Genomic DNA, 24683 nt, shown 5'->3' with positions numbered 1-24683 from the left:
AAGTTGTGTCCCCCACTTCCTTCTTTCCTTGAGAGCTTTTTTCCATCCTTATTATCTTGGCTACTTTGAAAATGAGGCTCTTGGAGCTCTTCAAAATGGCCATAATCTCTGCCACCTAAAAAAACAAAAAATTAAAAAACCTCTCTATTTTAATTACATAATTAGCCTTTGTTAACACTCCACACTTTGCTTCCGAACCCTGTATATATGTAATCCTGTTTTTCCCGTTCATTCTATCTTTTCCTAAAAAAATTATGTTCTGCAGATCATTAGTTCCTTCATAACGACTACGTGATTTGAGATAGAACAGATCGTGGATCCAGATCTGAAGTACCGATTATGGTATAAGTAAACTTGTATTACCCGAAAAGGACAGAAAACCGAACCGGCTTTGGGTACTCGAACTTTTTACAGATCTTAGAAAAAATCTGAGGGATTTTTGGAATTTAAATAATAAATAACTTATAGCTTTGCTAAATCCTAGTTTAAAATTTTTTATTATTTCTATTAAACATAGCATCCATCATGTAGTTATCATTACTGTATCACTAAAAGTAGGATAGGTGTAAAGAAAAAAATAAGTATCGTGATTAGAAATGGAAAAACGGTTGTTGCATGTGCTCTTTCTTCTTTTATGTTCATTGTTTAATAAGTCGCCGTGATGTTAACTTCTCTCTCTGAAGTAAGAATTATCGCTTATCTTTGGTGTAAATTGTTTAAAAAATTTATAATAAATGAGATATATATGAATTCAAATATTATTACAATACTTTCCCTACATTAATGATATTTTAAATGTAGTCCTTTCTCCTCTCTATAACAGTAATTCATCTTCTCCCGACAAAATCATATTACAGGCAGCTGATATTAACAATGATCTTAATTCAGTAATACCATATGTATCGCTCCCATCTCCCCTTCATGCTTTCACACAAATCTCATCTCTATGTATTACTCAACTTTTCCCTCCATAAAAAAACAAATTAATAGCCAAACTTCCAATACATTTAATTCAAACTTTTTATTTTTACACTTCGAGCCTTTTTCAACATGTTTTGTGTGCAATCGGGAAAGATATCGGATTTGAGTTGACGTATGGCAAAAATCACATTTTTCGAATCCATAAAATTTTAAAAATATTTTTGACATGGGGTTGGGTTGTATTTTTGCTTTTGTTATAGCCGGTGAAAAGGGTTGTCAAAAATGCTAACCTTCAGAAAGTATTTAACTTTATTGTATCATATAACCTTTGGTCCAAAAAGAAACAAAAAAAAAAGCCCAAAATCACTCGTTATTTAGCCAAATCTTCCCAACAAGGAAATTATTCTTTTCTAGTTGACAGGAATTGGCTATCAGCTTTAAAAGATCTCATTCTAACTCAAACAATCAACGTTAAGAACATTTATTAGGAAAAAAGAACCCCTAAAGTATATGCAACACCACATCCTCCCAAAGGTCATGGAAACTCCAATTTCATGCAACAACCCATGCGTATAGCATATACCCAGAAGTTTAGGTATATTTTATATCCCAATGCAATCATCCCATTGTTACAAATAAAATAAAAAAATGAGCTTTTATATCAATCTTATCTATACAAGTTGAACATAATAAAATAAGACCCTCTTTTAAAGTAAAACTAAACACATATAATGTCCTTCCACGGCAGTTCGCGATTATGTCATAATCCCAAATTTCTATTAAAAAATCCCCAAATCGATCCATGGCAATAATCATATTAATAAAACATAAAATGTATTTCTTATTCTATCGCTACCTGAAACACTGCGTTATATCAGTTTAAATATCCAAAGCCGTCAACAATAGTTTTTTTTTCCATACGAAATACACCAGCCATACCCAATTTTTGAACACTTTCACGAATCGAGGATTTACAGATGTTCAGAATTGATAGTACACAAAAAGAGGGATGGTTATAAGGCTTATGAACTATTTTTTCTAATGGTGCATTAAATTTCTAGAATATTTTATATAAATCTTATTGGAGACGGGCTTACCCTCCTATTGTTCTTAAATGTACAATCTATGTGATTGGAACATCATCCCTAATTCTTAAGCTAGTTGTCATTGCTTGTCTTTTAATACTAAAATATAAAGGTTCCATATTGAAGATAATCTCCATTGCTTTTGATTGTATTCCTTTACACATCAACAGACAGGCTAGTCTAAGGAACCCTTCGAAACTTAGTGATGTTTCCCTGTTTTTCTATATCTATGATTCTTATTAAGGTTATTATCAACTATTATTTAATAATAATTCCAAAGTTGGAATAAGTGGCTAGCTACCAACAGATTTTAGGGCTTTTTATTTTGGTAGGAGAAGTTGCATGATACAATCACGGTAACAAAGTTAAAAATTTAGAACCAAATTGATGTACAGGGTGAGCACTCAAAAGTTAGAATCATCTTTGAAGCCGTCTATCCCCAGTTCCAAAAGTCTGACTATATTGTACTTGGCGCCATTCAAAAAACCTCACAAAAGCAACAATTTGATGTTTGTTTTGTTTTTGTGGGATCAAAAATGTCCGAGTCACAAGTAAAAATCAGAGGGTATAAGATTTTCATGGGTGAGCTTTTCTTTAGCCCCTCCCCCCTTATGCATCATGTTCTCACAGAAAAAAGTAATGTAACACTTATTTACCATAAAAACCTTTATTTGTAACAAAAATACTACAGAAAGTCATTTAAAGTACATCAGCAAGCTTAACAAACATTAAGCTTTCTGAACCAAGACACAGCTGCTGCAGCAGCAGCACAGACAACCTTGCACAAATCAAGAAGCGGGCCAGAGTGATACAATTTCAAGAAAAAACATTGTACAGCAGCAGAAAACCTGTGTGTGTGTGGCAGCAATGTAACGGAACTGCAGTCCAGTAAATTCACACAACTTATTTTCCCAGGGATCTCTTTCTTGTTTTCCTGGTTGAGAAGTCTTTGATAAGGCTGGTAAAATCAAGTTTTCTAAGAATATCACTCAATGCTCATCAAAGAAAGGTGATTGAGTCTATTTGGCCCATTGTGGATCTCAGTTTATTCTTCACAAGTCCAAGTTTTGAAAATGAACGCTCCCCAATGGCATTGCTAACAGGTAAATTCAAAAAGAGTCTCAGTGCTATCTCAATATTCGGAAATACTGACTGTAGTCTCCATCCTCTTATATGACTCAGCAGTGACCTAGCTGAGGTGTCATCCTGCCCCTTAATGAATTATCTGAACTGTCCCATTTCATCCACAAAATCTTCTTCTAGATCACCTGAATATTTGTTTTTGAGATCAGCTGCTCCTGAACAGAGATGTGTGCTGAACATGTGTGTAAGAGTGATACCTCCTATCCATTTCAGCTAGGAGACGATCGATGGCAGCAATGAACACTGTCGCTCTGAACCTATCACGACCCGACTGGTCACAGTCCGATTCAGTTGCTTCATCTTCTTGTTTTTTTCATCTTCTGTATCTGTGTGTGTCCACTGTATATTGCTAGGACAATGTTGGAGACATGTTTTTCCTTCACTCTCAAATTTGTCAAAATTATCACGTTGGTTGGCAACATAATCCCTCGATGAGCTGATTAAACTCAAAGCATTACATAAATCCAGTTCCACAGTTTGGAGTGCAGTACTGGTCTTAGGAAAAAAATGCAGTATTATGTTCCACATGTTGTACAGGAATGCATTTTCTATATTTTCCATTTTACTATAGAGTGTCCTTGTTTCATTTCGATTTATAAGATTTTTTCTGGAGTCATCACTCAACATGAGCAAAGACTCGTGGATCCTTGCATAGTTCTGGTGTAGAACTTTTGTCGCTTGTGCGTGTGCTGACCATCTAGTGTCCGACAGACTTTTTAATTTTTTCTATTCAATGGTTATCATTGTGCCGTAAACCCACTGTAATAAACTGCAAACGGGATGTATGTGGATTTGGAGGAAAAATTAAAAAGTGTCTGTACAAAGTAAAAAAAAAAATCCTTTGTCACAGGGAAGCGGTTAACACTCATTACCCCGGCTAAATTAAGTGTGTGTGCAGGGGGCGAAACCCATTCAGCCAAAGGGTTAATCTGTTTAATGAGTGACTGAAGGCCACTGTGGGAACTGGACATATTGACGGCATTATCGTAGCATTGGTCTCTGCAGTTATATATATCAATACCCATGTCCTGCAAAACACCAAGAACAGACCGGGAAAGGTACTCTCCTGAGTGACTTTGAATAAGCAGAAACTTAACAAAACGCTCCTCAATCCTGCCATCGGGTAAAACATATCTCATGATGAATATCAGCTGATCTATGTGGATCCCATCTGCCGTGGAATCGACACTTATTGAAAAGTACTTTGCCACTTTTATTTGCCTGATGATATCTGCAAGGACATGCTCCACCATCAGCTCAATAAACTCCAAACATGTTGTTGAAGACAAATAGGAAGGTATTCTCTTACCAACATTGCCATATTTTTCAATATGGGCTTTCAGAAATGGGTCAAACTCAGTGATGGTTTCCAGAGCTCCCATGAAATTCTCATTATCAGTTTGTCCAAAAATTTCAATATGTCCTCCAAATAGTAGTCCTCGCTCCACCAAAACTTCACCCCTGCAACCACCCTCTTTAAAACTTCCGTCCAGTATTCACATTCACGGTCAAATTGTTTCTTTACTTCATTATCAATGCATCCAACATCAGCACAGCGTGTAACATAGGCTACCATAGCCTTTTTATGGCTCTTCTATCCTTCATGTTCAGAGAGGTGCGTGATTGCATTCTTCCAGTCACTATAGCCAATCGTAAAAGCTGACTGAAAATCACTGTCACTGAATAATTTGCATGCAAAACAAAATACAGATCCTTTTGCTGGAGAATACAGCAACCATTATCTCTGCACACTTTCGCGATTTCCTTGTTTTCTAGTAAACAACGTTTTAGAAAAGTATCTTTTTTGGTATTCGTGTTGTCTCTCAGATGCAGCCAGACCTGCATCTTTTTTCTTACATGTTTCAAGTCCCATTTAAATCCAGTATTTCCTCATATCTTTATCAATTGTCTCCCAGTACGTAGGATCCGAGCTCCAGGTAACGTAAGCAGCATTGCTGCTGTCTGCATTCTCTGCCGCAACAGGTGAAACACTCACGGGGGGATGAGCGGAGACTAGCACAGCATGGACACCAGAAGCACAACCGCTGTGCCTGCCGTTTCTGTTCTCAATCACTTGGTCTCACACTCGAACACTGTCGGACACTCCTCATTTGCAAGTAAAGACAAAGACGAAATGCTATGGTCACGGTCAGTGTCATCTCCCTCCACATCTTGACCCTGACACCCACTAGACTTAAAATAACCTGTAAGCTTTGGAATCTTCTTTAATAATTGCTTGTCCCTTTCTCCCACTGTACTTTACTTTTCTGAGCACCATTGAGTTTATTGGCAGACATTTTGCAGCCGTAAAATTGACAGGTGTTAGGATTAGAGTATCTCTGAATAAGCAAGGATGACAAATATAAAATAGACTCTAATTGATTGCTTACGAAATGATGCGCCAACACATGGTTGTTGTTGATTACAATGTATATTTCAAATGAATAAAAAAGGGGTAAGACAAAGGAATAATTAAAGTACAACGCGTACGTAAAAAATCCTACTGCGCTAGGTAGGGGAAACCAAAAGGAAAAACCCTCCTACGCGGTGCAGGGGAAATCCTTATTCTTTTGAACGAAAAATCCACTTGATGCAATCCTATTCATGATTAGATGCATGTTCGGATATGCTTGTTGCCAGATTCCAACAACAGGTGACAACATTGTGATGGAAGAATGATAAATTAAATCAATGAACTGATTCGATAGAAGAGATCCATGTTGGCCGCATCAGTGCTTTTTTGCTTGTTTAGCACCCCGTGTACGAATAAAAGTACATTCTTTTTATACCATTACATTTCTAAAAAATAGTCTAACCAAGTGGACAGTGGAATCTGTTCTGTACAGGAAAAATGAACGCTTTTTGCCTAAGTCAAGAGTTCAGGTCGAGGGAACCTTTAGAACCAAACATCCAGCTCAGGTTATGGCCCTCGACGTCGTGGAGTCCGAATGCATCAAGTTACCTCCCTACTTCTTCAAGGCCAACGAGAAAGTCAACACGTACGTCTACTACAAGGTCCTACGCAGGACGGCGCCCAGGCATACACTTCTAAGAAGGTGCAGCATTTTTGGATAGATAACATTGCTGCTTTTTAGTATTTGCCCTCACCCGACTTGGACCCCCTCGACTTCCCTGTTTGGTTTGTTTTGGAGGGCAAGACAAGCAAGACTTCTCAACCGAATGTCAACGCCCTGAAGGCTGTGATCACGGAGGAGTAGAACAATCTGTCCTTCGACTTCTACCAGGCCAGCTGTGCTTCTGTTCGTGCTGTATTGAAGCCATCATTCAGAATGGAGGGGGTCATATTGAATCAAAAGTATAGAAAATTAGGGAATTACCAACTTTTAAAATATTCTAATTTCTGAGTACTCGCGCTGTAGATAAATAAAATCATGTTATTAATTTAAGATTTTTTACATAATCAAAAGAGACTGACGTCTTAAACCCAAAAAAATTAATTAAAATTACATAATATCCATAAATACAAATATTATTATCTACATTTAATAGTCATCAATAAATAAATGCATAAATGATATTGTATTATATAATTGCAAAACAAAGAGTTGCTTACGACTTATGAGGTCTATAAAGGGTTTTCAATGATTTCATAAATTGACTGCAAAAAATCATAAATAATATGGTATTTTTGTAAGAGCGTGAGAAGAGGCCGGAGCAATACTTATGGTATTACTGAATTACGAACCATGTTAATATCCAGGGCGGTGTGCACAGGCGGTGGGCTGGAGGACCTGTAGCCCCCCCCTCCCAAAAAAAAAAGAAAATAATGATAATAATTTTTTTGTAAATAGCAGTGGATTTTGAAGTTTTTTCAAAAAAAATTGAATATTTGAAATTTTATTTTTGAATTTCTTTCAAAAAAAATTATTTTTTTGTTACTGTATATATTAAATGTGAATGTCAGTGTGTGGGTATGTCTTACAATCGAGGCCGAACTATTGGATGAATTTTGCTGAAATTTTTCATATAGATTTTATGGATCCAAAGACGGTTCTGGTAACACTTTTTTGGGTTTCCGGGGGCACGGCAGACTTTAGACATCATTTTTAGCACTTTACCTGAACAACCTGAGGACCGGGTGTATTTCAGATATTATAAGGGTTCTTTTATGCTTAGGGAAGTGGCAGTGGATGACTTTAACCTGCTCCAGAAACCATTTGCCCAAAACCCGTGGGCGGAGGTGCATTCTTGCATATTTGAAGTGGTTCTTGGTGTTTAGAGACATGGCAGTTGTAAACCGGGGTGTAATTTGCTCAGGCAAGCGGTTGGGAGACTGCAAGCTCGGCATCTCACCCAGAATAAAGCAATTACTTCTTCATCGCGTGAAAGAAAAGTGCCTATATGTTAGTGTACTAATATATCGGACACATTTTGATTGTGAGGCAAAGTGATGGTCTCACCTTTACAACCTGTGGGTCAAGGGGTATTATGGGACATTTGATGGGCTCTTCATGGCCAGTGAAGTGGGTGCGGTGGAATTTATTCTCTTTTGGAGCCAAGCAGTTCACCTTCAACATTCAAGTGTTTTATCGTCCGAATATAAGATAAATTGCAATCAAATTGTACACTTTAATATTGTCTTGCATTAATATTACTCAAAATCATATTGCTCACAATGATTTTGCTTCACTATCATAATACCCACAATCATTTTGTCTCACAATAAAAATGTACTCGATGATATTACCACGCAAACATTTTGTCTGCAACTTTTTTACTGAAATCATTTAACAGTAAACCCCTTTTTCTGTTTCTATTTGAAGGAAAGGTTGTGTGAGACCACAAAGGTAGCGACGAGCCCAGTTTTAAAAATTCTAAGGTATTAGCTAGGCAGGAGTGCTAGAGCTTTTATGGTGATCCCTGACAATAGATTTGTCGTCTGTCAAAGTTGCCAGGCATGTAAAGTATATGTTAGATATACTTTTCTTTTTGATTTACACTCACGAGGATTTAGACAAATTCCAAATCTAAATATAGCGTTTTCATGTGACGTGAGTATTATTGATGTCGGCCTTTTTGGGGGCCTAAACAACCACGTTTTATAATAATAAAACCCTTTTTTATTAATTTTAAGGGAATTAGTGAACAATTGGATGTTAAAATGGTACCAACAAATAAAAGAACATGAATAAACATGTCTTATTATTTTTCCCCCCTCTATTGCCCAGTTTTTTCATATTTCTAGCCATAAAATCTATTAAAAATATATTATTACAATTTTGTTTATTTACATCAAGTAGTATTCAATGCAGATGTTGATTCTTTTCTTATTCTTAAAACCATTTAATGGTGTTTAATCACGATATATTACAAATTTGTCTATTTTATATAATTAATCAAATATCAACTTCGAGCCCCGAAGATGGCGTCTCCTCATATTATTATATAACTTATGACGTCAGTGAAAACGTTATAATTCATGACATTAAATGACATCACGATCACAGTACAGTGATGAACCAGCAAGCAGCTGAAAAACTCATCCTTGCGTGACGTCAAAATCATAAAAAATAAAATAAATAAATCTAAAAAAAATCAAAACATGAGGAGATCACGGTTACTACTACATCGACATTTATGGATTCGTAGGTCAAATTACTCGACTTTTCCATTTGAGCCAAACTCTTCTACTAAAGGAGACAAGCGACAAATGGAGGAAATTGAATATCGCCTTGGAAGAGTAGATCCCATTGGATCACAACGTCACTTCTTATTTCCAGATCTTGGAGGTAAATAAATAATTCTGTTTGATACTCCACCTTTGGTACTATTAATAATAATAGTGTTCATGACTTAATTGCCGGTTTTTTTCATGATATAGATAAGAAGTTAAGTGAGGCTGGCTCAGTAGAAGAAGTTTTCAAGATTTACTCCGGACTATATCACAAAGACTATCGTCAAACATGCCAGGCCATTGCCACTCTCTTTCACCTACAAAAATCCTTTAGGAATGTATTGGATATTTCCATTAATAATCTATACATACAATACTCTGCACTTAACAAATTCAACAAGGCGCTACACGAAGAAACCCCATTTAATGAATTAATAAAGGACTTTCATTCTCATTTTTCCAAGATCCCTCTTCCTATCGCCTCATTCATCTTCCTGTGTTTAAGTAATGATGTCTTGTTTTTCTATATATTTGTATTGTCAACATACAAACAATGTTGAACAAAAATTGACCATCCCAATTTAGTCGTGTACAAGTTACGATTTTGTACAAATTGTACAAGTTTCTATTCAAAAATTAGATGAATAATTTTAAATGATGGACTTACAATACTTGATATGATGATAATGCATATATTTTATTCTCCGTGGATGATCGATATACAATCTGCGAAACGCTTAGCGGCCCTCTTAATGTTTAAGTGCGACCCACTACTCATTCTTACTTCAAGTAGTATTTTTTAGCGAAATTGTCTCAATATCATCAAAATGCGTAGAACACGCGTAATACGTTATAAGCATTGCAAAGTATTTGAATTCAACTCGTATTTTCTGATACTCTAACAGCAGGGGCCACCCCAGGGTGGGGGGGGGTGTAGCCCTCCCCAAATAAAGGAACTTTTGCTAAATAATTTTGTATTTAATAGTTTTGTTTTATGAAGCTATTTTTCATGAAATTTAATTTAATAGGTTCTTTGGCCTATTAAAATATTTTAAGATGGACATCAGAAATCCAGAGATTTGAATACAATGCTCATAATTGATCGAAGTATATCTATGAAATATGGAACTCTATTATCAATAAATGATTATACATTGATATTTATTATTGTTCCAAATTGAGTTTGTGTTAACTACTCATATATTTTACTTTCACAACTATTTTATAACAATTATTAAATTATTTATTATATTTATTTTGTAGCTCGACTAGGAATCTCATTTAAAACACAACTTATGAGCGACATGCTTCTTTCCTTTCATGATCAATTTAATGATATAAGTCCTGAAAGTTTATCATATATAGCTGTAGGCATACGCTACACAGTGAACAGAAACATGGACTTTGAAGTTAGACCTCGAATATGGTGGTGTCTTTATTTGATTGATGCCCTTCCGAGTCTACGTGCAAGTTTAGAGAAGGCCTCCACACCAGATGAGCTTAATCAACTGACCATATGTGTTTTTTCACTAAGAACTGTTATGAGTAATGAGTTGATTCAGCTCTATTTAGATAAGGTGAAGGAAATCATTTTGGAGCCTACCCTTGTTGTGGATGAACCTTTGGTGCAAAGACTCGTCAAAATCGCATCTGTCATTGAAAATATATTATCGCAAGATGATAATGACTTCAATTTGAAAGAGAGTGACGTCATTCCAAAGATTATATTCTTACTAAAAAATAAATTACATCAATTGCGCTGGGTTCGATTAGTTCGACTTTCCGGTTTACTTCAGAAAATCGGAGAAGGGAGCTCTGTTATCCGGGAAGAGCTTTTGAGAGCTCTTAGAAGTATTTACAATGATGAAGTTATTTCCAATGGCTCATACTCAAAGCTAAAAGTCATGACAGAAATGCTCAAGTTGGAAAAGAGAACTTTTTCTTTCGGGGAATGGTTAAGTTTTACAGACATGATACTCGGTAATAACAAGGGTCCAGATTTCTACTTTCATGTGAATGATATTCTTCAAATGTCTTCAAGCATTGACTTTGTAAATCCAAGAGAGGAGGAACGGTTTATTGAAGTCCTTGGAGCCGCTTGTCGTACGCCAAATGAAACAGATATGTTACGATTTTTTGGAAATTATCAAGTAAATAAACAATATTTACCAGAGTCCCTCTTAAACTCTCCTGAATTACATGCTGTCGAAAAAGAAGCCATTAAGCGTCTTAATGATTCATTGATGGACACTTTTATTGTATCAACCTTTGTGAATAAGCTATCGTATATTTTAGCTTACATTAATGAAAACCATGAAATCGACGACACGTATATTTTGAAGGTATAATTATGACAATCCTTAATTTGTGTTACAGTTAATGTCCTTCATTATTTCAGTTCAGAAGCATGAGTCCACAAATCAATGCTCTAAATCTATTTAAGCTTTCCTTCAGTTTTGGCCGTGCCATTAGGTCACATAATATAAATTCTTCTCCGAATCTCAAAGCTCTTGGAAAAATTATCTTAGAGAGAATTGATGAGATTTCTAGTCAAGATTTAAAGGGGAATAAATTAATCATCTTTCTGAAGGCATTGCGACGACTTAATATGAATATTAAAAATGAAGAAACTAAGAAGAACATTCAAAACCTCATTAAGAAAGTTGTGATGGATTACCCAGTATCCATTGAACTCATTCTCAGTTTATCAGAGTTCTTAGTTATGAATAAAGTCCACAATCCCCTCGACAGATCAACCATCAAAAGTTGGATGGAATTCGTTGTTGAAAACCAAAGACATTCTGAAAGTTACGATTGTATTCACTCCATTCTAAATATGGCGCATAAAATGAACATTGATATTTCCGAAAATGAAGACTTTATTACTCTAGTTCATAAATCTATCTATAGGAATATTGCATTTGAGAGATGTAGTTCAATATTAGAAATGACCCTTGTTTTGATAACATATCGTTGTCTCAGTGAGCAGCTGATTCAAATGATTTTCAGTTTAGAGTTTATGGAAAAAATCGATAAGGAGCTCGCTGAGAGCTCGAAAGTAAATACCAACGCTCATTTACATAGGGTTAGAATATGTTTGATGCGGCTTAATCGAGCTGCTCATTTGTTACATCCAGAGTTCAAAATCCCATGGTTTCATCAAAAATTCTGTCAGGAGAACAATGAAGCAATAATGAGAAGATTAAGAAAAATTCAGAATGGACTACGTCGATCATTAACTTTTGAAAATGGAATCTACGATAGTCTTATGGTATTATTCGGAGATCCTAAATTCATTAGCTACGGAGTCTTTAGTCCATACTTTCACCATATCCCTTTTGAAATCAACTTTGAGGAAGGAAATGTGGTTGATGCAACAATGGGGCTCTCGTTTACGGCAATTAGACACTCAAAATTAAACTTAAATAAGCTTAAGAAATTTGCTATTTTCCCTCTCTATCAAGAAAGTAATCGAGGAGAGTTTCAACTTCAGTCTAGAGAGCTTGAAACCCTGGGTTATACTGTGATAGGCCTTGAAGAAAAAGAATGGAACTCTATGAAAATGAGCTGTGACGACTCAAAATCCCTTCATTTAAAGAAATGTATGTCTTTATAATGGATTGACTTAATGTCAAATTAATTATTGTAGTTATGTTATACTATACATATATTTTATTATATTAAACGTTATATTATGATTTATTTCCCTTTTGTTCCTGAACTTGTTTCTCTAAAAATGCAATTCTTCTTAAACGGATATCATGCATATTTGGAGTAACTTCTTCAACCTTATCCTCTCCGCCAAGTTTTTGTCCATCTGGTCCTTGAGTCTGTGTTGGAACGGATTCTTTTGAAAAGAAAGAGAGAGGTGGTTAGGATTAACTAAATAATAAACTTAAAACTTATTTATTTGAAAACTCACCACTAGTCGATATATTTGATGAGTACATGGACGTAGGCGGTCCATATCCTTTGTTGCTCTTCCTTTTTGAACTAGATGGTAACACAGTACTGCTTCCTGAGATACATGTTGCCATATCTAGGGAAGACAAATAGAAGGACTGTAAGAAAATACAGCATGGATCAGTAACTCATAAGTTACCTTTTTGTTCTTTCATGACTTCTTGCGCGAAAGATGCCTCACTTAATTTAATAGCCAAGTCCAGATCAGAATCTCCGTCTGACTGACTGAAGTTGAAAGGTAATTCTAAAGGCGCTTCTGGGTTTTTTCTTTGTCTTTCCATCGCCTCAGCCATGACAGACTCCCGACTTAATTGAAGAACTTTTTGCAAGTCAACATCTTGACCAACACTCATACCAATCGCTCTTTGTAGATCAGGATCATTAGACGCTGTCTCTTGTCCTCTTTTGGGAGCTTCATTAATTAGAGGAGGAGGTTGAGCTTGAACGGCAGGAGTCATTCTTAAAATATCATCTGCTTCACAGTGGGGAAACTCCCCAAAGACCACAAATATCGAATATCCTTCTCTTTGCAGTTGAGCAATGAATTCGGATAAATAAGTATCAGAGAGGAGCTCAGGATAGGCCAAAAGTGAATTTAAGTTAAACCATTGATTTCCGATTCGACGAATTGTCAACCAATGCTGCTCAAAGTTACATATATATCCCTTCTGGATTCTATTATTGAATAAGAAAAAAATAATCAAATTCAGCCTTTAAAATAGTAGGATATGCTCACGTTGGATAATCCCTTGCATTCACTACCCTAGTTTCCGAAGAGTTCAACTGTGCAAAATCCAAACCCCATACTTGAAGAGCTCGACTTAAGACTTGAACAGAGAAAAACCCTGTGTCATCCATATTATGAGAGGCATCATTAGGACGATTCGTTGGCTCATAATGTATACCTTCTTCGACGTCCAATTGATTAGCTAGAGATGCCAAAACTATGGCCGTATAGTAAGGTCCTTGAAGTAGCACATTCAAGCAATGTTGGGCACAGAGTTGACCCTCTTGCTGTCAGTTCATAAAAAATAAATTATTAGTTATACAAAAAGATATTTAGAGTTCGTTGTAACTATGTAAATAAATAAAAAGGGGAATTTCATTAGAAATTAAATTATATTATCTGTTCTACAAAAAAAAAAAAAAAAAAAAAAAAAAAAAAAATCATAGGTATATAATAATTATGCTTTTTTAATAATTAGTTTTAATTGTCAATAACAGCAAATTTGCGACAAACGAAAATATTGTATAATATATATAAATATTAACATCACCAGTTTGATTAAAGGAATAAAATATTTAAGCGTATATAATAGGCAGGGGAAAGGGGGCGAAATAAATTTGCACACTAAACAATGAGCGAAACTAAAAATTTGACATGATTATTATTACTATTTTACCGAGAATTTAGGATAAAGTAACTAAATGGCATCGAATGAAAATGATTTTTTTAGCGTTTTTTTCTTTATATTATTAAAAAAAAAGTTTTTTTAAACTGAAGAGGAAATGACTTAATTTCACTTAAATAGATAGCAAATCATGTCATTGTATGATATATGTGACTCGAGCATAAGGAGAAAACACATTGTCTTGATATAGATTTGTCATACAGAAGATAAGAGTCAAAAAAATTAATCTGCATGTATTTAATGAAAGATTGAATAATATTAAATTTAATAAATTCTAAAACATATTTTCCAGCAATCAAAAAAAATAATAATAATAATAATAATGAACGTAACCATTATTATCATACTTTCTTCTGATTTCCAAAGACATCTGCAGTATTGAGTGACACATTAATAATATATAAAGGAATCTAAGAATATCTTTCTTAATTAGATATAATACTCCCGAATACTGTCTAACTGCTATGTAATGGCACATCCACTGCTCAGCTTCTTCACTTTTAAACATTTAGTTGTCTTTGAATCATCCTTTTTTGTCGAGGATTCATGCTCCGGTAATTGGGAAGGGTTAGGCGTTTCCCTATTAATCTGGCTATTATTCTCTTCTTCGTCCTCATCCCCAAAATGAAGACTTACTAGGTAGGGTATTAGCGAAGTGGATGGATCTGGATCTTTTACAGTACTATCTTCATCACGAGAGTGAGCAGAAGAACTGATAGGGACATGAGGACCCAATGGAATATGCTTCTTCTTTACCCAATCGTGATTCAAAATCTGAGAAACGCTTAGTCTGTTATGCACATCTTTGGTTAGCATAGCAGAAATGAGATCTTTCAGTTTATAGTCTAGGCCAGCTCCGTCTAGGGGAAACTCAAATATTCCCTTGCCAATAGCTTCAAACAAACGGAAAATGGTCTCACCCTCAAAGGGATATTGTCCAGTAACAAAGTTAAATAATGTGACCCCAGCACTCCAAACATCCACCTTATAGGCTGGAAAGTATTCTAACCCATTGGCTATTTCTGGGGATTGAAAGGCAGGTGTGCCCTGACTTTGCTTTAATTGAGCTTTGCATGGGTCTTCAAACAAATCCAAACATTCTGCAACTCCGAAATCAGCAATTTTCAAAACTCCAGATGTGTTTAATAGTAGGTTCCCTGGTTTAATGTCTTTATGAACCACTCTTTGAGAGTGTAGATACTCCAGCCCAGTTGCCAATTGTATAAAGTATTCGTGTGCCTGAGATGGTGGAAACTTTTTTGAAGGACTAGACTCAAGCATGTCTTTGAGAACTGCGATGCAGTATTCTAAAATCATGTAGATTTTTCCTTTTTCTTCATTATAAAATACATCAATGAGCCTCATAACGTTATGATGCTGAAGACCTCGGAGTAATCTTATTTCTCGTTCCACATTTGCTTCTCCATGAGGAATTTTCCTTAGTTTTTTTCGCTTCATGATTTTAACTGCTCTCCTAAATAGTGTTTCCGTGTCCATGACTTCTTTCACTTTAGCATAGGATCCCTCACCAAGAAGATCCCCCATCAGATATTTTCCCAAATATTTACATTTTTTCCGTTTAGGCTCATAAACGATATCACGAGAATCTATCCGTTGAATCCGTAGAACATCATCCTCTTCATCATCCATGTAACAATCACCATTAAATAAAAAATTATCGTCCTTATTCTGAGACGCAGCATATTGATGAGCAATAGCGAATCTAATTTCTCTTGACATCTCTGGGGAATTTTCAACCCCCAAACTAAAGGAGGCAGCAGGATGCTGATCCCCTTCTTCATCACATCCTCCATTATCATCACCTCGTCTATTCGTTGACATCGCCATTATGAGTAATTCATTAATTTTAATTATCAATTGCGTTAAATGTATCACAGATTTGAAATAATGATTAGATGTACACACAGAAAACTGAACAAAGATGGACTCGTCTGTTTTAGTCAAGTTATTATAATGAGCGTCCGAAAGAGAAGATAATTTGAAGTAGAGTCGGATCATGAAATCTAACGATCAACATCGGGTCTTCTAGTAAAAGCTGTGTTCTTGTTACATTAAGCTGTAATGGAAAATAAGTTATTTCTTGTAAATCTTGTTAAATAAATTAATGATTTAACTACAGATATGAAAGTAGGTAATATTGATATTAAAAAACCCGATGATGGAAACTCGATAGAGATCATATTATAACTAAATCCTTTCAATTCTCAACTTCCTTAATTATTCTCCTTCAGAAAATGGAGGACGCTCAAATTTTACTCATATAAAAATTAAATGGACTAGCTATTAATTTGGGGTATTTTTCTGTTCAATTTACAATTGATTATGATTAGTGGGACTCATTCGGGAGTCCATTTTAGAAGGACTTCATTCACTCTTCCTCAGCTCAATAATTCGGTAATACAAATATCACACATAATCAAAGAAATTGCATTCCTTTCATCCCCTAAATCCCACTTTAGCCAAACCATGACAAAGTGTTTTTGCTATTTGGGGAGAGCTGGATCATCATGATCCTCAAATATTCGACATGATAATGAAAAAAGATCGCACCTGCTCGTGATAAATGGCTTCCATGAAGATTGAGTTACACACGTCAAATCCTGGATCCCCTTTCTTTCACTGCTTCAATTAGAATAATTTATATCCAACAGTCTAATGTGGCGAATTGACTTCTTCTTTCCAGAACAATAATCTGTTATGAATAAATAAGTAAAGTAGTGACTATCAAGTATTCTATGGCCCAGAAGCAATGGCCAAAAACCCGCTTTAAACCTTTAAAAAGTTACAACTATTTTTTTATTATACAATCATCATTATAGGATCAATTATACGAAGGATTTCAAAGAACTCCCTACTACATACATCCACCAATTCTTAAAGTCTACTCAAATAGCTTTTACGACATAAATCATTAAATATTTAGGCAAAGAATTACTAGCCAAGGGTTCATATATAAAAGAATATATATATTACTATTAGGTAGGAAAGAATTCAAACAGTTGCCCAACTTACATCATCAAACATAACCTCGAACAGCTATTTGACGTCATTGGGCTTTCCTTAATATTTATTTTTTTTGCAATCAAAGTTCGTCAAATCATATAATTACGCAATATTTATGAATTTAAGATCATTTAATCACTCATTAGCCATTTCTAAGTCCTTTCCGAAAAATAATGAAAGGATCAATTAATTATACATAGTTGTAAAATGCATTAAGAAATTTTGCATAGCAATATATAAGCTATCTATTTATTTTGACCTTGAGGAAGGTCGGCCGTTTATTTAATCCTATGTAATTGATTTATAAAATATTACTATAACAAACAAAATTTATCTCATGTTAGGGACTGCCTATTTTCATTTGATTATGAAGAATGATTATTGATGATTACAATTGTATCCTCCAATGTTATATACAAATAATATGATTGTTTATTTTATCACTTGATATAAAAAGACTACGTTGCCCTAAGTAAGTAATATCTTATTGTTGACTTAAATTTCTTCATGAAATATTCTTGGATAAATAAAATATTATGCAGAACAGGGCACATTATATTAATGTATTATGAATAACAATATTATCCAGATAGCTCTATGGATTATTAAGAAGGACATCCCTCCTCTTTTCCCAGACATTTCCGCTTTTTATATCATGTCCGGGTAGTTTCCTATAAATTCATGAAGTACACAGGTTTTATTCGTTTTATTTATGTCCTAAATTTATTAAAAAAAAAAAAAAAAAAAAAAGATTAAACCCTTTATTTGTCAAATTATAAAATTGTAACTCAAAATATATAATATTTCTTGAAGAAGTTGTCATTTTTTAATGGTTTTTTGCCAATTAAAAATTGAATAAGAGTATATTTGCCCTAATTTATACAGTATTCTTTCAGAGAGGGGATTGTAAATTTGAACCAGAAGTCCACCAAAGATATTATGATTTCAAAATATTAATCAAAATATAGTCATCCTATGGACTATGATTTCTTCCGCATAATGTCATCTTTAGCTAAAATTCTATGATGACTAATAAGTAATAAAAGAACATTTCTTATTGCAGGTGTCAAGAATTAAAAAATATTCTATTTTGAAAATATGGTTTTGCTTAATATTTTTTTTCCTCTTTAACATTACATAATCATGAAAAGTCCACATATGAAGGGATCCAGACCAAGCCCACCAGATAGTAAACCAGTATTACTAGAAGAACAATGAACAGAAACAAGTTATCTAATATAAGTAAACTTCAGAATATTCATTTGAATGATTAATTAATTTGTTTATTATTACTTAAGATATAAAATTTGTTAATAGTCGATGCTAATGTCATGAGAATTGATTACTGACCAAATAAAAAAATACATTTTGTTTACGATCTACCTGATAACAGCAATGAAATCGTTAAAATATAAAAATTCGTAACTTGACTCTGGAATTGATTGTAGTCTACTAAGGTAGAAAGTTAATCTTTAATCACGATTCCCTATTTTTACGGATCGTCTCAGCTTCATTATAATTAGACTGCGGATCCTAATAGAGATTTTAAAGTAAAATTCCATAAATGGTCTTCTTTAAAGTATTTTCATTTTAGTGATCTTCCTAATTTGTATAATGTAGGGTAAAACAAGCTTTGAGTCATTACAGATTATTCAGGTATCTTTATATGGTCTATAAACAATAATTCACTAAAAAAACAACTTTTAAAATTTAGCTATTGCATACAATTCAATAAAGAACAGTTTTCCAAGTATTCTATAAGTATACTAACCATTTCAAAAATAATTTTTGAGAATACTGGAAGATCTCTACAATGGAGTATTTTTGAGTGACTTTGTCCGTCTTTTTGGCCTTACGTAGTGTGGATATGTTAATCCTGTCAGCTATTACTAAATAAAATGTATTCGTTAACAATTAATGTTTATTGCATGACGATTACGAGACGAAACAATTTTTGAATATTTTGTCGACTAAAACTAATCCACCCTTATCTTAACGAAATAAAGATGAGACCAAATGCGATAAAGATGTGACGAAAGAAAACGAAAATAACACTGGGTGTGAATTTATTTTTGATGTACTATACCGAAATATCTTTGCATTGAAAAAAGTGCTCCAGAATGTGTATTTTTTAAGTTAAAGTTTTTTTGGACAAGATTTACCATTAAGTAAACTTCCAATACCTTAAACTATGCTTATTAGTACGAAACATAGCTTTACCATACATTGTCGATATAACCATTCTAATGTGTCTGTATCTTTAATCTAATCTGTTTTTTTTATCACAACAGAGCCCTATAACATTTTTAAATATCTTACAGCATATAGAATATGATCAACCAAATGTTTTATTTTTGAAATCTCGGAGCCTCGGTTAGGAACCACTGATAATATCTAACTTTTTTCTAGTACTTTATTCCACTTTTAAGTACAAGTAGAAAGCTGATGATTATTATTTTTTTAAGGTATTTATGTTATTTACAAGTACTTGCAATGTATTTAATTAGATGTGTAAGTACTATTAAGAATATATTTACTTATTCTTTTGTCTTAATCCCATTTTATGAGTTGGTTTACTTTCATAAGAATTAAATTACTTAAAATTAGCTTAGAAATTCCTCGAGAGAAGACATAATATATAATGACCTTAAGCTGACAATTCCATCTTGTTATAATGTTAGACTATAGCCACTTTTCATCTTCCAACAAATCAGTACCAATGGTAGATTTCCTAGCTAATCGATGCAACTAGATAATTCATTCAGAGTCAAAGGCTATGTGCATCCTCTTTTGTCCACAATATCTTTGAGAGATTCGCCGCCGGAGATCAATAAGAGATCAACAATCACCTCCAGAGAAATCAAAACTGCGGTCCTACTTCTTCTACCCTGTGTGTTGGTGTAGCATCTGCCTCTGAAGGCACCTAGGCTGTGCCAAATGCACTTTTCCACGTACAGATGATCTAAGGGGCGTTTGGATCAAGAATCTCAAATTTTAATTCCCATTTAAATACGTTCACCACCGATACCACGAGAGAGTAGGATATCCTTCGTGGCGTAGATTATACACAAATTGGTCTCCTTGAAGAGGGCAACAAGATAGGCCTCAGAAGCTTCCTTGAAAGCAATTACGTCAGAGGACTGGAAACGCAATATTTATTACTTTCAATTTATGAAAATATGTAGTTTTTAAAGAAATTTTTAATAAAATAAGTTATATATTTCTCTTATTTTTCTGTCGAAAGCACTTCAATATTCATAAGTACTACTTTTTAAACCAAGTTTCAGCCCTCGTGTATCATAAATACTTTAGTATAAGTACGAAATTATAGGACTTAAACACAAATACCAAAGTACTTAACCCATTCTTGGTTCATAAATATATTTTAAGGGCTAAATAAGACATTAAAAATAGATTATAAGTTATATGAACAGCCTCACATAGCCCTAATAAAAAATCTGCTTTAAATAAATGAGATATTTCTATAAGATTTTATTTTCACTATGAGGGTAAACAATGAAAAAATACTTGATACAGTAAATAGTGTGAGAGAAAAAAAAACATGATAGTTATACATTAGCTATCAAACCTTGGTTTATAAATACAAATAGCAGTTGTGCTTAGGTGCAATGCACAACACCTTAACATAATCTGCTTGAATATTGTTGTATATAATTAGAGTCCCTCAACTTATACTTATTTCTTGGCAAAAGAAATTTTCATAGAGGCATTAGGCGTAATTTTGAATCCCTGAAGAGACTCTCTCGCAGCTGCAGACTGAACCTCATTTTCAAACTCCACAAAGGCAATGTCATGTCGATTTGGAACAAGACGTACTTCCTTGAAACCCGGAAATTGGTTAAACAACATGCTCAACATCATTTCGTTGGTTTCGTCGGGTAGATTCGTCAAGAAGAGAATTTGGTTGGGAGGTGCTTCTCCAGGATGAACAGCATTGGCTCCAGCCAATGCACAAATTTGCCTAGCTGCGGCTTCTTTCGCAGCCTTCTTCTTGGCCTTTTTAGAGTCACTTGCAGCTTTCTTGGGCCTTTCTTGATAGGTGCCTTTGATTTTAGCAATGACGTCGGAATCCGTCTTGGAAAAGGCAATCCTCATGGGCTTATCGTAGAAGGGAAATCCCTGCATGGATCGCATTGCATTCGTGGCAGACGTGATCTCCTTGAATATAACAAATGCTTGTCCACGCATTTTGAGAGTCTTTAAGGCCACAATTTCCAGGATTTGTCCAAATTGGGAGAAAATGGCGTAAAGGGACTTTTTGAGGTCCTCTTTCTTCACTTTCTCATTTAAATTGTTGATGTAAATTGTGTGGCTCGGTCTAGCATCCATTATGAATAATTAATTCGTTAAGCCTTGGAAGTTGGAGTGAAAACCCGGTACAACAATTCTCAGGGAATCTCATAAACAATTTACTTAGCTAGTAAATGATGCTATCTACTTTTTTAATATTATGTTTATTGCATCTCGCAACCTCTCCCCCCCTATAGACTAGAAAATAAGAGCCACTATCAGTTGGTAGTAGCTAGCCAATTCAATGAGGTCTAACACTATCTGGAAGAGCATAAGCTCTAATCACGCATCCTATTGTATTGAAAACTCATTTTTAATGATAGATTCCGCTTTGTAAACTTCAAGATACTTATATTTGTATCAGTTATAATTATATATTTTTTCACGAGGTATTTTAAGCACCTCTTCCATTTTGGTATGATATTTGAAATCCTAAAAAATGTTCCTGAGCTAAAAATGATGGATTGACTTAATGTATACAACTCAAAATCAAAGTAGATATATGTTAAAGGGTTTTCTAAAGTAAACGTTTAAAATATTATTAAACTGACGAATTTTCCCTTCAAATATAATGTGTCAACTTATTTACTTGATTATGAAGTAAGTTACATTCAAATAATATGAAATATTATCTTGCATTGATCTTTGAATAATAATATAATTAATTTATAACGATGGTTCTGTATTAAGTTAGTTAATCAACAGAAAGGGATGGAAAACTTCATACAGACTCTATTGATTGCTCGTACCCAATTCTTGAGTTTAGAAGGATTCAAAATAATGTATTTTAAATAATTATATTTAATTGAGCCGGGAGTTAATAAAGTTGCATTTATTTACAGACGGAGTTGAATGAATTTGGAATTAGAAAAAGTTTTATTCCAATAATATGACATATTACTGCATTACTTTTACATTAGTAATGTAATTAATTCATTGGAATATTGAAGATTCTTATACTTGGTGGCAAAATTGAACTAATTGGAAACATCACTCAGACCTGTATCGATTCCCTATATCCCCTTTCATAGACTTGAAAATATCAAAATGATGTTATTTTTAGTAACTATGTACATTTAATTCTTATAAAGTAATAATTATGGCTGATGAGTGAGCCTGGAGTTAGAAGAGTCATATGCATTTACTCACAGTGTCGGTTTGGATCACAGAGAATTATGATTTGGAGTCGCAAATTTTAAAATAAATGCAGATTCGGAGCTGAGCTCTCTAAACATTATAAATCCAACGTCATAAACTATTCGAATCTTACTCTAAAAATTAAATTTAAATTCTCAGTCTTTAAAATTAATATCAACATAAACAATTTCAGAAAAAAACTAAACACTTCTAAGAATCAATTATTCTGAATTTATAGTCTGGAATAATATTTCTCTGAATCCAACCATATGAATTATGCGACTCTAAATCCATTTAACTCCTTGTCCGAATACACTTGATTCCACCGACTGCATGAATTAATCACATTAGTATTGAAAGATCAATCGAGGAATAATATTTCATATTAATTATTTGAATCAAATTTATTGAATAACTATCTTTTACAAAAACAACCTGAAGTTGATACTTTATTTTTGAAGGACAAATTGATTAGTTTAAATAATTAATTTAATAGTTTTTTCAACATTTACGTTAGAAAACTCTTTAACGTAAATCTACTTTAATTTTGAATTGTATAAATTCAGTCAATTTATCACTTTTTGCTCAAGAACAAATTTTTGGGATTTCAAATATTATCCTAATATCATATGGGAGAGTTCCTTAAAATACCACGTAACGTTCAGATAAAATTACAACTACGACAAATATTATATATTGCTTAATAAATTATTATTTTTCAAAGTTCATATGTGTTTATAAAGTGAAATTTATCATCAAAGATCTTTTTTTTTTCTCAACAGGTTGCATGAATGCCGATTGGAGCTTGTGCTCCTCCAGATGGTATTAGAACTGTTTGATTATAGCTTTATAATTATTTATGAATATATAAGTTGATATTATCTATTGGTACACATTTTATTATTTTCAATCCGGAATAACATTGCTGCAAATTGCTACATCTTTTTATTTGAAGAATAAAATGTTATTGTCTAATTTTTACTTTAAAGAGGTTGAAGAGAACATAGCTTTAATTGATTTAGAAAGTGTTTTATTTCTTGATATATAGTCGTTTGTAACTATTTAAACTATTCTTGATTCTAGAAAGCTGTTGTTTGCTAATGATGGCACGGTTCTGGACCTTTGGTATCTAATCTCGATGCCACTCGGACACGAAGCATTAAGTTATTTAATATATATTATACCTCGTGCGCGGAATTTTGGCCGAAGGACAATTTGACGAACGGACATTTTGCCAAAGGACTATTTGGAACATTTGACCGAAAAACGATATTAAATTTATTGATATATATACGATTGCATATTTTAGTTCAATATGAAATGATAGTACGATAAATAGGTGTTGTTCAAATGCTTTATATATCATATAGGTAAATTATTGAGTGTTCCATTGCAGAAAAATATTCTCATGTTAATTATATTCATTAATGATTATTTTATAAACACAACACAGAAGTTGTGGTTCGAATGTTGATAAAGACCTATTGCAGACGCGTTTCTAAGTTGCAAAGACCACTTCTAATATGATATAAAAAATAAGATTCCTTTATAACTGATAAGACAATTCAGGAAAGCATTCTTTACTTAATGTTGTTTTTTAACATGACATCGTAATGATTTAGAGCAAAAGCAGATTATGTAGTAATGTCCAGCGATATTGCTCCTTATTAAGAGCATCATTTTCCCCCATTATTTATGCTTGTATAACTACATACTATTATCATGAAGAATACCCACAATTACTAATTATAATGCTACACCCAATGCAACTACCCCCGTTGTTGTGACCCTTTAAGCAGTTGTTTTTGCCTTTTATGAATTTTCTAAACACCATTTCTTGGAGCTTATCAACCATAGCTAATCCTTAAGTGATAAAAAAGTAACATTTATTGACTATGTAATATTGGAAAACCTAATGATCATACCCAAGTCTTTAAATGAATAAACTAGTGTCAGACAAACTAGTTCCGAACCATCCAAAGATACTACCTCCATTGTTGTGACCATTTAAGCTGTTGTTTTTGCCATTTAATGAGTTGTGTATCATTATTC

The 24683-nt window shown here is 33.7% G+C and overlaps 3 protein-coding genes and 1 long non-coding RNA gene across 9 annotated transcripts; 2 read left to right on the top strand and 2 right to left on the bottom strand.

Annotated features, from left to right (window-relative positions):
- The first annotated feature begins 8618 nt into the window (after positions 1-8618).
- On the top strand, positions 8619-12486 carry LOC121121071 (FAST kinase domain-containing protein 1, mitochondrial). Its single transcript, XM_040715937.2, has 4 exons — positions 8619-8899; positions 8992-9288; positions 10048-11126; positions 11183-12486. Exons 1-4 carry the CDS (start codon positions 8713-8715, stop codon positions 12398-12400), a joined length of 2781 nt encoding a protein of 926 aa, XP_040571871.1. The 5' UTR covers positions 8619-8712; the 3' UTR covers positions 12401-12486.
- Positions 12434-17121, bottom strand: LOC121121072 (ataxin-3). 4 transcript variants are annotated; one of them, XR_011780954.1, is made up of 6 exons: positions 17043-17111; positions 16731-16872; positions 13484-16236; positions 12887-13422; positions 12707-12823; positions 12434-12631 (listed from the first exon to the last, which is right to left on the bottom strand). XR_011780954.1 is itself a non-coding variant. In XM_071889639.1 (6 exons), exons 2-6 carry the CDS (start codon positions 16752-16754, stop codon positions 12477-12479), a joined length of 1110 nt encoding a protein of 369 aa, XP_071745740.1. In that variant the 5' UTR covers positions 16755-16872; positions 17043-17121; the 3' UTR covers positions 12434-12476. The 4 variants fall into 4 exon arrangements, 2 of the variants coding, with proteins under 2 accessions (XP_071745740.1, XP_040571873.1); XR_011780953.1 differs by having other exon boundaries at positions 16953-17080; XM_071889639.1 differs by having other exon boundaries at positions 13484-13761; positions 17043-17121.
- A 3530-nt stretch (positions 17122-20651) lies between these two features.
- snf (U1 small nuclear ribonucleoprotein A snf) lies at positions 20652-21658 on the bottom strand. Its single transcript, XM_040715202.2, has one exon. The coding sequence runs from the start codon at positions 21531-21533 to the stop codon at positions 20880-20882; it is 654 nt and encodes a 217-aa protein (XP_040571136.1). The 5' UTR covers positions 21534-21658; the 3' UTR covers positions 20652-20879.
- A 149-nt stretch (positions 21659-21807) lies between these two features.
- Positions 21808-23619, top strand: LOC121120683 (uncharacterized). Of its 3 annotated transcripts, none has more exons than XR_011780957.1 (3): positions 21808-22276; positions 22337-22556; positions 23414-23619. It is a non-coding gene; the product is annotated as an uncharacterized lncRNA (long non-coding RNA). The 3 variants fall into 3 exon arrangements; XR_011780956.1 differs by having other exon boundaries at positions 22337-22564; XR_011780955.1 differs by having other exon boundaries at positions 22337-23619.
- The last annotated feature ends 1064 nt before the right edge of the window (positions 23620-24683 follow it).

This window comes from Lepeophtheirus salmonis, chromosome 6 (genome assembly GCF_016086655.4).
Source record: "Lepeophtheirus salmonis chromosome 6, UVic_Lsal_1.4, whole genome shotgun sequence".
Lineage (NCBI taxonomy): Eukaryota > Metazoa > Arthropoda > Copepoda > Siphonostomatoida > Caligidae > Lepeophtheirus > Lepeophtheirus salmonis.
This window is presented reverse-complemented; position numbering and strand designations above follow the sequence as displayed.